General features: G+C 33.0%; 2 protein-coding genes across 2 annotated transcripts; both read right to left on the bottom strand.

Annotated features, from left to right (window-relative positions):
• Nucleotides 1–3894: 3894 nt before the first annotated feature.
• Nucleotides 3895–5150, bottom strand: LOC146918369 (uncharacterized). The gene is made up of 4 exons (XM_085720028.1): nucleotides 5015–5150; nucleotides 4718–4871; nucleotides 4537–4620; nucleotides 3895–4431 (listed from the first exon to the last, which is right to left on the bottom strand). Exons 2-4 carry the CDS (start codon nucleotides 4841–4843, stop codon nucleotides 4102–4104), a joined length of 540 nt encoding a protein of 179 aa, XP_085576154.1. The 5' UTR covers nucleotides 4844–4871; nucleotides 5015–5150; the 3' UTR covers nucleotides 3895–4101.
• Nucleotides 5151–9793: 4643 nt separating this feature from the next.
• LOC146918370 (uncharacterized) lies at nucleotides 9794–11459 on the bottom strand. The gene is made up of 6 exons (XM_085720029.1): nucleotides 11269–11459; nucleotides 11084–11167; nucleotides 10864–10971; nucleotides 10557–10661; nucleotides 10349–10429; nucleotides 9794–10260 (listed from the first exon to the last, which is right to left on the bottom strand). Exons 1-6 carry the CDS (start codon nucleotides 11392–11394, stop codon nucleotides 10045–10047), a joined length of 720 nt encoding a protein of 239 aa, XP_085576155.1. The 5' UTR covers nucleotides 11395–11459; the 3' UTR covers nucleotides 9794–10044.
• Nucleotides 11460–12807: the final 1348 nt, after the last annotated feature.

A 12807-nucleotide genomic window follows, 5' to 3' on the forward strand; every position in this document is an offset into this window, starting at 1 on the left:
TTATAAATAAAAATGTACATGGGATAACTCTTTAATGATCATTGCACTAACGATTTTTGAGGTATAATATTTAATGAAGTTAATAAAATAAGAAACAAAAATCATATTGACTTTATTTTTAATAAAAAAATATGTCGACGAATGTTGATTTTGTGATAGGTATGAAATATGATTTCATCTATCTCCAATGATACTAGCCTAAATCTAAAATTTGTCTTTTTACTACTAGATTAAACCCTGATAGTTGGAAAATCACAATTAACTAGACTAAATCCTGAGAGTTTATCATAATGCCGGGATTTCCAGTGGAGCCTACATTGGGTTGGTAATCATGTTAGGTCAATAGCAATCACGCAAGTTAATTTGACACTACATCTTCACGCAGAACCTTAAAGCCCTAGACATATGGGTAATCTCATTTATATGTTGATCAAATTCTACTCTTTCTTCCGATATGTAGAACGTTAACTCACACTTCATACATTAACGTATTTTAATCAAGTGTGTGAATTTATGCATTCATAATTATGTGACGTAGTCATAAAAAGTAAAATAGAGACACAAACATGTTCAAAAATGTGGGTTAGTAGTGATTTCATGGATGTAGGTTTACGCTCCTTTCTTTCATGAGAAGGGATAAATGAAATTAGAAGCAAAGTGAATACGAAAAAGGACATTGATTATGAGAGAAATGATAAGAGAAAAAGATATGCAATGGGTTTTCTGTCATGAGTTGGAACCTTTAAATCCAAAGTTTTTCTTTTTACCACTAGATTAAACCCTTAGAGTCGGAAAATCACAATGAAGTAGAAAATGCATTTTTAATTCAAATTAATCATGATAAATAGCATATTCATTATACATGAACCATCTCTCATCTTGGTTTTTCACTGAAAAAAGTTTATTGTTTTAATTGTTCTTGATTATTGAAATTACATTATGAAACACATTTTTCAAAAGTTGTTGGTAATTTTATGAGTTTCTTGAAAGGGTTGAGAATTTCTCGATAATTAATTTACCAAAATATTAGACTCAATTAAAAACAAACCACATCATTTAAAAATGTATAATAAACATGTATGTTGTCAACTTAACATAACATAAAAGTGCTTTTCTAAGGTTAAATCCTACCAAAGACCAAAAATAAAAGAATTTGAAATAATACAAGTTGAATGAAATAAATGGTATGAAAGAGAACAACATGGAAAAACTTAAATTTCATATTTTCTAGAAGAAGAATTAGACTAAACCAAAAAAAGTGTTATATCATTTTAAATTTTTTAATAAGCATGTATTTTATCAACTTAGCATAATACATCTGCATTTGTCTAATGTAAAATCCCATCAAATGCCAAAAGTAAATGAATTTGAAAAAAAATATTAAGTTTGAATAAAAAATATAGCATTAAAGCGAATGACATCTACTAACTGAAATTTAAGATAAAAAAAATCAAACAAATGACATTCAAAAACTAACAAATCAGTTTATCATAATGTTAGGCCTTCCAATAGAGTCTACATTAGGTTGGATAATCATGTTATGTTAATAGCAACCAAACAAGTTAGATTGACACTACGTCTTCACAAAAAACCTTAAGGCACTAGGTAAATGGGTCATCTCATTTCTATCTTGATCAAAATCTACTCTTTCATCCAATATGTAGAATTTTTTTTTTTGAGGGAATCCAATATGTAGAATGTTAACTCACACTTGAAAATGTTACCATATTTTAACCAACTGTGTGATTACATGTGTTCTTAATTATGTGACACGGTCATGGAAAGTAAAATAGAGACACAACATGTTCAAAAATTTGGGTTGATGATTATTTCGTGGATGTATGTTTATGTTCCTTTCTTTCACGAGAAGAGATAAAGAAAATTAGAAGAAACACAATGAATACGAAAAAGGACATTGGATATGAGAGAAATAATAAGAGAAAAAAATATGCAGTGTGTTTTGTCCATAAGAGAGTAGTGAATAATACGAGTTGTCGTTAATTTTATAGATTTGTTGAAGGAATTGAGGAATCTTGAGTAATTATTTTACCAACAAATTAGACTTAATTAAAAAAACTCAATATAATTTTAAAATGTTTAATAAGCATGTATTTTCTAAACTCAACATAACACATCTGCATTTTTCGATTGTTACATCCCACCTAATATCAAAATTAAAGGAATTTAAAATAATAGAAGTTGAATAAAAATATAGTATGAAAATGAATTTTAACATAAGAGAAATGATAAGGGAAAAAAATTCAGGAGTGTGTGCTTTGTCTGTGAAAGTATACGGAAGATATTGAGTTGTTGGGGGACTACCGGGGATCCAAAAACTAACAAAAAAATTCATCATAATTTTGGAACTACCAGGGAATCCTACACTGGGTATGATTCCCACAGTATACTAGAAACCACACGAGTGAGATTGATACCACATCCTTACAAAATATCTTATAGCATCAAGTATATGAGTCTTTTTACTGATACCTTCTTCGAAATCTACTATTCCATCCAATATAGATCTTTAAGGAATTAACTAGGTATATGGGTATATCATTTAAATGTTCTTTAAAATTTACTCTAGCGTTCATGCAAAACTTTAACTCACAATTGACACATTAACATCTCTTCTTCAAGTATGAGACTCTTTGCATCTGTGATCTACCACCTTGAATCACTCCCGCTTTCCCCACAAAGTTGAATCGAATAGAGAGGAACCACACAAATAAGAATGATACCACATTTTCACCCAATATTTTAAGGCACTAAGTGTATGAATTTTTTCACTTATATGTTGTTCAACCTTCAATCCTCTACTCAATGTTAGACTATAACTTACATTTGATACATCACAACATTATCTCCCTCAAATATGAAAAAATTCTAGCCCGTGCTTGGCACGGGTATCCATACTAGTCATAATATAAGAGGAACAGATTCAAAGGCAATTAAAAAACAAAGACGAATGAAAATCGCAAACCCTATAAAAGAAGGATTGAATAAGAAAGGGGAGGGAATTAATTAAGATTTTTATGCTTAATTGGATATATGTTACGTGTATTTTCCCCCGTTTTTTGGTGTCTTCTGTTTCTGTTTCATTCATTCTCATATAAATTGGCATTTGTGTCTAGGGATTCCCCATATGCATTCCAGGCTTGACTGGTTTTCTGGTGTCTCTTTCAGGATATTGGTAAAGTTGAGACTCCTGGACTTGACCAAGCTTAGTTCAAATTTTAGCACCCATCAGCTTGGTTCTGATAACAGGTGGTATACCCCAAATCTGCACCCAGATAGGAATTTCCCAACAAGTCTGTTACTGCATTCTTTTAGGCATTCTTGAATATTACTTTCTTTCACAGAAAAAAATCATCATCTTCCTTGGTATTGTTAAACTGTGTTTGAGTATCATGTGATGTTTTCATTCTTCTCTTCACTTCTAGCGTCTGATTCTTTATTCTTCAATATCCTCCCACAAGTTAACATGGTAAATGTTTAACAAGCACAACTTGGATATATAAGCATGAAAATTCAGTGGAATCTGCTAACAGATCATTAGTTGATGTAGGTCAATTTCCAAATGCTTGGTTCTTCCATTGAATAATGCATTAGATTTAGATTTTGTAAATAACACTTTGACTATCAAAACACAACGAAGCGAGGTTTTGTGCATGTGACATCAAAGTCTTTTTAAGCAGATATAGAATGCATTGCAATTCACATGTTGCTGAAGATAGAGATTTGTATTCTTTTTATAAAGAGGAACATGAATCAGTCTGTTTCTTGGATTCACCAAACAATAATTCAATTGATGTAAGTGAAAAAAAAAATATCCATAACCCTTGCTAGATGCAAGTGTGATACTGCTAGAAACTGGCACTGAACATAAACAGATTGCACCATACAAATACTTAATTGATGGCGATATCACAATACATTACACAAAGACACGTTACAATAGTTAATTAGTTATATAGGAAATAGTTCAGAAAAGACCCAAGATTCAAGAGCTTGGTTCTCTATAACTTGAGGATAAAACATAACATAATTCAATTTCCCTTTCTTACTCTACACACAACTGCCTAATTTTAGTTAGGGCATTTAACATGCTTTAGCCCCTTCCTCACAAACTTTTTTAGCTGCTTGCTTTCGAATTTTAGCTTCCTTCTTTTTCATTTTCTTTTTCTGAATTTTAGCTTCCTTCTTTTCCTTGCTTTTTTTCAGAATTTCAGCTTCCTCCTTTTCCTTCCTTTCAGCTTCCTCCTCTTCCTTCCTTTTCATTTCAGCTTCCTCCTTTTCCTTGCTTATTTCCAGAATTTCAACTTCCTTTTTTTTAATTTGCTTTTTCAGCCTTCGAAGTTCTTTACGGTTTTCGGCAACATAATCTCTATAATGACCTTTGCCAAACCACGCAGTTTTCAGCCTAAACAACTGCTGGTTTAGAGGATAATTAATGAATATTAAAGAACTCAAATATGAACAAAGAAACTAAAACTGTAAAACTTGAATCAAAAACATTGTTAGAGAAAAACTTGCCTCGTGATTTAAATCAGCATCAGGCTTATTGATGCAACTACGAACGTCTTCAATCACTTCATCATAATAGGAATCAAAAAACTTCTGCAGGTATAGAAAATAATATTAAAGGGATAAAACGGACAAAGAAACTAAAAATTGTTTGAATAAAAAGCATAGCTAACGATCAAAAAAATCATGCCTGGTGATCTGTATCATTTTTTAATATAAGTTTGCCGGTTTTTGGCCCAGATCTCCTTTTGCCATAATTATATGTGGGTCCTGAGATGACCCAAGTAGTTGGCTTAGATTTCTCCTCGTCAGTCATTTGTGGAAGATTGGGGAAGAGAGTTAAGCTGCAGAGGTAAAAATGAAAGAATAAAACACAAATTAAAAATAATGATGATAAGAAAATGAAAACCCTAACCCTAAATTGAAAAAGAATAATCAACTACAATTGAAGAAGAAAAGAAGAAGAATGAAAATCAAATCAAAATACCTTCTGATGAGTGAGTACAAAAATCAACTACGGAGACGAAAATCGTCGAACAGAGATTATCAAAATTGACGAACCCTAACCAGAAAGAGAGGTATATATAGTAAGACACTATTTATCACATTTGCCAATAAAATCTTTGTTTTCAGTTTCTAATGTGATTTTAATAACATTTTTCTAATTCTACTATCTAAATAATATAATTCACACCATCCGTAAGTTATTTATTCTTCATTATACGTTCGTTTTATTGTAATAATAATAGACATACCACAACACTTGTCTTTGGATGTGCTCGATTTCAAGGTTACACCTCTTCCTTTAACGGCTTTCCTTCAGGTGCGTCGACAACTGACTGATGCATTAACCCGTAATGCCACATTACAAGCTCAAGTGCTGCAGTTACGAGCAAACCCTACCAATCAGATCCTTGTGGTTGACTTGCCTGCTCCTTCCCAAGCCCCGCTGGCACCAGAAATCGCCCCTGAAATACGCATGCGACAACTGTATCGGATTCCCACCTGGTGTGAAGGAACCTTGTTGCGAACGTGACACAAACTCAGACTGAAGCCATAATTAGTTTTAGATTTAATTCCGCAACTTACACAATTATAGCTGCTACTATCCGAGGTCCTTTCTCCGTTATGAATCGACCTTTGGACGTCCTTAATTTAATTTCTCTTCGAGAGCCTCGCTTGACTTTCCAGTTAAATGACCTTTAAAGTTTCTAAAATAATTGCTCCATATTTTGATTTAGAATACTTTTGTTGTAGTGTAATTATTGTTGGTTTTGGAATCAACTGGATCCTAACATGTAGTCGTTGGTTATTTTATTTGCAATGTTGATGAGAAACTAAAATCGGTTGTACTTATTTTGTAGTTTGATGTTTTTGTTTTAACTTGATTTAGAAAAAAAATCAAAGAGGGATTGTGTTCAACTCATAAAAGTTCATATATTCAAAAATGAACAATAGTCATTTGAACTTTGAGTACTGATAAGTGGAATGCGTGATTATATATATACAGTAAGAGAACGGTTGAAATTAATGCATTTTTATGAAAATTATTGAATCTAGAGCAATAGCAGATTGGTGGAAGAAATGTTAGTCGATACTCGATAGTCGTGTTTGGTCGTAATCCATGACAAACACTTTGACGCTCAAGTTAGTATGTGTTCAAGGTTGATGTTAGATTTAGAGTAGTGCATAGTCATACATTGGTGAGATGTAAGACTTACTGAATGATGTCGTATTTTAGGTGTGATATTCAACATGCTTATGGTGGTTTAGTGTTTGTGTATATAATCTAAGAGTTTCAAGCATACACTCTCTTAATTATTGGCTCGTAAAAATTGTCCTTCAACAACAGTAATAACTAATTCTTATCATACAAAATGGTAAAGCTGAAAGAAGTTACGAAATGAATGTCCATAATACAAAAATAAGACTCAAAACATTGACTAGACTTGATATAAAATGACAAAATGTAACCATTAGATTTTAGTTATTTTTACATGAACTTAATAAGTGCAAACCATTCCATAGCAGTAATTTCCTGGCATTTGAACCAAATTGAATGTAATGTACTCTGAATGTTTGGTCTGGCGTTTGAGGTTGCAAACTCACGTCTAAATATGATTTTTCTGTGATTTTAGAGAAGCTACAAATTGGAACTTCCACCTCACCTACCGTGGGTTTTTGCCGTGGTTTTGTCTATTGTGTCCCCAGACTAAACATACCCTCCAACCGTGGTTGATAACTCCAAAAAGTGTACTATCATTCAGAACTTACGTCTTTCTAGAACTCTGACCATTAATCTTCTACATTTCATTCCCAGTTGGTCGCCTTTGCTCTTCAATTTCTCGAACCTTTCGCTTCCTGGAAAAAATGTTGATAGGAGGTCAAGTAAGTGCCTAAAATGTGTAGGAAAAACCAGGACAAGTTTGTAATATCAATAAAGAGATACCTTTTCAATTCATGTAAGTAATAATTTTAACATGCACAATGCATATAAATTATTTCCTGTTGGTGCATAATATTCCATCTTGGAGACTGCATTAGCCAACATAGAAGTTGTTGAGTAACCACTGAAACCACAGATTATTTAGTACACTTTGAGTCAATGAGAATGTAAAACTTTCATGTTTAAACTCAAGATTATTTATAATTCAAATTTTCTTTTCCATGCAATTATCAATAACCTATAGCATAAGTACAACAAAAACACAAACTCGTGTACTGGTACAAAATTCTGCATAATTATGCAGAATTGCAAGAGCATCCAAGTTCTTTGCTTGTTTTTTACATATTCCTTCTCATAGCATTACAACAAAACACCCCACCTTTACTTGTCCCATTTATTCTATGGTAGTCTTTCCACCCTTGAGTAAAATCGTCCTGATATTTATATCCAGAGCACCAATTGCAGTGCCTAAAACAGCCCAAACACCACTTTTTGAAACCTCGTTATTTGACACAACATCAAAAACCAAATCAACAACAAATCATGTCTCAGATCTGAGAATCAAGACCCCTTGAACACTCAATTCTAAGGGGAATAAGATCAAAGTAAAATAAATAAGGCTTAATTAATGATTTGGTCCCTTAAGTTATTTGTTGGTTACATTTTGGTCCCATAAGTTATTAACGTTACAATTTGGTCCCTTAAGTTACTTTTTGGTTTCGTTTTGGTCCCTTAACTATTAAAAGTTTCGTTTTGGTCCCTTAACTTATTTTTTGGTTTCGTTTTGGTCCCTTAACTTATTTTTTGGTTTCGTTTTGGTCCCTCCAAAAAATAAGTTAAGGGACCAAAACGAAACCAAAAAATAAGTTAAGGGACCAAAAGGAAACCAAAAAATAAGTTAAGGGACCAAAACGAAACCAAAAAATAAGTTAAGGGACCAAAACGAAACTTTTAATAGTTAAGGGACCAAAACGAAACCAAAAAGTAACTTAAGAGACCAAATTGTAACGTTAATAACTTATGGGACCAAAATGTAACCAACAAATAACTTAAGGGACCAAAAGAGTAATTAAGCCAATAAATAAACAACATGAAAGGAAAAGAAAATAGAGCAATTAGGGAAAAAAAGAGAGAACAAATGCATGTCCAAGGGAGAAAATGAATGTACAGTCTCACCACCACATGTAAATTCTTCACTTCAAATCGCTCTATATACATGCACAATTTAATAAAAATAAATAACAAATAAAATGGAAGCAACTCAACAAAGCAAAGAAACAAAAATCATATGATTGATCATACTTGAAGATAGTTAAATTTGTTAAGTCACAATCTCAATACATCTACCATCTTCCAATGCTGCATTTTACCTGGACAGGAATTGCAAGAATTAAGATTTGACTAAGTATTCAAATGGACAAAACAATTTATAAGCCATAATGTAAAAGAGAGAGAAAGGCACACTAATGAGAGTTCTTAAAATCGGGAAATCATACAGAATTGTTGGAACTAGGGCTGGAAATGAGTCGAGTCGAGTCGAACCTGTCTGAGCTCGACTCGACTCGATAGGAATTGGTTCGGCTCGAAACTCGGCTCGAGTTCGAAACGAACCTTTTTCTTAGCTCGAGTTCGGCTCGTTTAAAGTTCACGAACCACTCGGTTCGACTCGTTAGGTTCACCTCATTTGCTCAAATTGCATACTTCAAAACTTTTTTTTTGGAAATTTTTTTTTTGTCAAAAATATATGTCTTTGACCTAAAAAAACAAAACCTTTAAAACAACAAAAATATAATGCAAAACCATTAGAAAGGTAGCAGCACTTTATATTTACTAACGTTACTGTAGCATGTACTACCACTATTGGTTTTATATGTTGTATTTGTAATGCACCGGTTGTATATATATACTACTCCTCTCTAATCTTTTGCAAAACTCCCCGATGTGGGACAATTTTTATGCACAACTTTGTTTAAAAGCCTTGTGAAAGCATTAACTTTTTTCCCTCTTTCTAGTATTACAATTATCGTTGATTTTTATTAAACTACCAATTAGTAATATTTTATATGAAAAAAGCGCATAATTATTAGAAGAAGTTTGTAATAAATACTATATTATATAAAAATTGTGGGTGTATATATATGTCGAGCTGGTTCATGAACCAAACGAGTCGAACCATACTAAGTTCCAGTTCAACTCATTTATTTAACGAGCTTAATCTTCAACTCAAGTTCGACTCATTTGGTTCGTGAACCAAGTTCAACGAACCAATTATCGAATCGAGTATCGAACTATTTTCGAGTTGGTTCGGTTCATTGCCAGCCCTAGTTGGAACCTACAACAGCAGATCTAAGTCCCTTGATAAAATCAAAATAACGAGTAAAAGTCACAGTATGTGTTTTTGGTCCTATACATTGATGATTGATCTTCATCCAAGAATTAGGAAGCCATGAATGAGAGTTGAAATTGATAAAAATGCGCAAAATTGAAGAAAACTAATAAAGAAGATAAATGTTATGGGCCAAAAATCGAAACTTGTCCCTCAAAAACCAATAATGATCATTCAATATATTAGAACTATTACTTTTCCCACCCTATGAAGTATTCATGCGCCATGCAAATTTTCCCAAAATACCCTTCGGATTATATAATTCAAAATAATACGAAAACTGGTTCGGATTGTATAATCCAAACAGCTTCGATATATATGTATATATAAGAAAAATCACACATCCCCTTTACATTTTCATTTTTCACTTTCTCTCTCCCTTATCCCAAAATCCGAACCACACAATTTATAATATAAGAAATTGATGGCTATAATTCTGGAGAATGAGTCAAAACCATAATATTACAGATACATTACGATAGTTATATAGGAATCAGTAGATAATAACCAGACACGCATGGACAAGATTTGCGAGCTTGGCTCTTCCCAAGTCTCTAACACTCACAACTTAAGGATAAAACATAACATAGTTCAGTTTTCCTTTCTTACTCTACACAACTGCCTAATTTTATTTACAGCCTTCAACATCCTTTATTTGAACTTCGGCTTTTGGATTTCTTTCATCTTAAGCTTCATTCTCCTGCTGGTTTGGAACTTCAGCTGCCTTAGATGTACCTTCTTCATTTGGAACTTCAGCTGCCTTAGATGCAGCTTTTTCATCTATCTTCTTTTGAATTTGAACTCTCAGTTTCTTAATTTCAACTGCAGCCCTTTTAAAATCAGCTTCTTTCTGCTTTTCAATTTCATCCAGGGCAGTCCGCGCTGCATACAACAACTCCAACTGCTGGTTTAGAGGTTAATTAATATTAAAGAACTCAAAATATAAACAAAGAAACTAAAAGTATGAAACTTAAATTTAAAGAACTTGCCGCGGGTTGTAAATCAGACACAGTCTTCGCAGTTCTCACGAGCTTTTCAATATGAGCAATAGTAATTTTAGGCTTCAATTTCTGCTGGTGATATAGAGATAAATATTATTAAAGAACTCAAAATATGGACAAAGAAAATAAGATTGTTTTTATAAGAAGTATTGCTTCAGCCCCATAAACTTTGTTAACATTTCATGAAAAAACTTGCCTTGGGTTCTGCAGAAAGTTCGTCAATCACACTGCAAACAGGAGGGAAGTGGAAGTGGCGGAAGCCGGGTGGAGCCATTTGCGGTTTTGAGATGTGGCAGTTAAACTGCAGAGGTAAAAATGAAAGAATAAAACACAAATTAAAAATAATGATGATAAGAAAATGAAAACCCTAAACCCCTGAATCCGACAACATTATTCTCAGCAATCAATCATAGATTCAAACGCAATAATCAACTACAATTGATTGAAGAGGAAAACAAGAAGGAGAAGAAGAAGAAAAAAAAAATGAAAATCAAATCACGAACCTCATGTTTTTTAATTTGCTTTTTCAGCCTTCGAAGTTCTTTACGGTTTTTGGCAACATAATCTCTATAATGACCCTTGCCAAACCACGCAGTTTTCAGCATAAATAACTGCTGGTTTAGAGGATAATTAATTAATGAATAGTAAAGAACTCAAATATGAACAAAGAAACTAAAACTGTAAAACTTGAATAAAAAACATTGTTCTTCGAGAAAAACTTGCCTCGTGATTTAAATCAGCATCAGGCTTATTGATGCAACTACGAACGTCTTCAATCACTTCATCATAATAGGAATCAAGAAACTTCTGCAGGTATAGAAAATAAATAATATTAAAGGGCTAAAACGGACAAAGAAACTAAAAATTGTTTGAATAAAAAGCATAGCTAACGATCAAAAAAATCATGCCTGGTGATCTCTATCACTTTTTATGAGAAGTTTGCCGGTTTTTGGCCCAGATCTCCTTTTGCCATAATTATATGTGGGTCCTGAGATGACCCAAGTAGTTGGCTTAGATTTCTCCTCGTCAGTCATTTGTGGAAGATTGGGGAAGAGAGTTAAGCTGCAGAGGTAAAATGAAAGACGAATGAAAATCGCAAACCCTAGACTAGAGAAGAAGCATTGAATAAGAAAATGAAAACCCTAAACCCCTAAAATCCGACAAGATTATTCCCAGAAATCAATCATAGATTCAAACGCAATAATCAACTACAATTGAAGAAGAAAAGAATAATTAAAATGAAAATCAAATCAAAATACCTTGTGATGAGTGAGTGCAAAAATGAACTACGGAGACGAAAATCGGCGAACAGATATTATCATAATTGACGAACCCTAACTGGCAACAGAGGTATATATAGTAAGAGTGGGCCTCCCTCTAAATCAAATCCATGCACTAAGAATATATTATACATTTCTAAAAATACAAAAAATATAAAAGTATAAACTATTAAAAGGAGGAGAAGACACGGTTCTTTGGTCCCTACTAAAGAATGTTGCAAAATCATTTAATATAATCAGAGAATCAATAATCATTGAACAAGATAAAAAGCAGCATTTGTTCCTCCCTTGTAGCTTTGAACCTTTGAGAAACAGATAACTTAATTTAAAATACAAGTCTTCACCAGGGGCAAATATGGATAAAACAAAAGCAAATACGTCGAGTTGATGAAGGATCATGTGCAATGTTCAATTCATACCGAAAGTAGCAACGCCAAAGTAAAACTGAGTTGCAAGGCGTATTACTATCTGAGGTCCTTTCTCCGTTATGAATCGACCTTTGGACATCCTTAATTTAATTTCTCTTAGCGAGGCTCGCTTGATTTTCCGGTTAGACGATCTATAAAGTTTCTAAAAGTAATTGGTCCATATTTTGATTTAGAATACTTTTGTTGTTGTGCAATTATTGTTGGTTTTGGAATCAACTGGATCCTGACCTACAGGGGCGATACCAAGTGTATTGGAAAAGGGGTTGTCGCCACCATGGGATTGGTGGAAGAAATGTTAGTCGATAGTCGTGTTTTGTCGTAATCCATGACAAACACTTTGACGTTCAAGTTAGTATGTGTTCAAGGTTGATGTTAGATTTAGAGTAGTGCATAGTCATACATTGGTGATGATCATACATTGGTGATGATGATGATCATACATATATAGTATGTGTTCAAGGTTGATGTTAGATTTAGAGTAGTGCATAGTCATACATAAGTCTTAAATCATCACCAATGTATGATCATCATCATCACCAATGTATGATCATCACCAATGTATGACTATGCACTACTCTAAATCTAACATCAACCTTGAACACATATTATATATGTATGATCATCATCATCACCAATGTATGATCATCACCAATGTATGACTATGCACACATACTATATATGATGATCATACATTGGTGATGATTTAAGACTTATATTAGCAGCCTAAATGATGTGGTTA

The sequence above is a fragment of the Medicago sativa genome, chromosome 6 (genome assembly GCF_051527215.1).
Source record: "Medicago sativa cultivar Bolivia chromosome 6, Bolivia_mono, whole genome shotgun sequence".
In the NCBI taxonomy this organism is placed as follows: domain Eukaryota; kingdom Viridiplantae; phylum Streptophyta; class Magnoliopsida; order Fabales; family Fabaceae; genus Medicago; species Medicago sativa.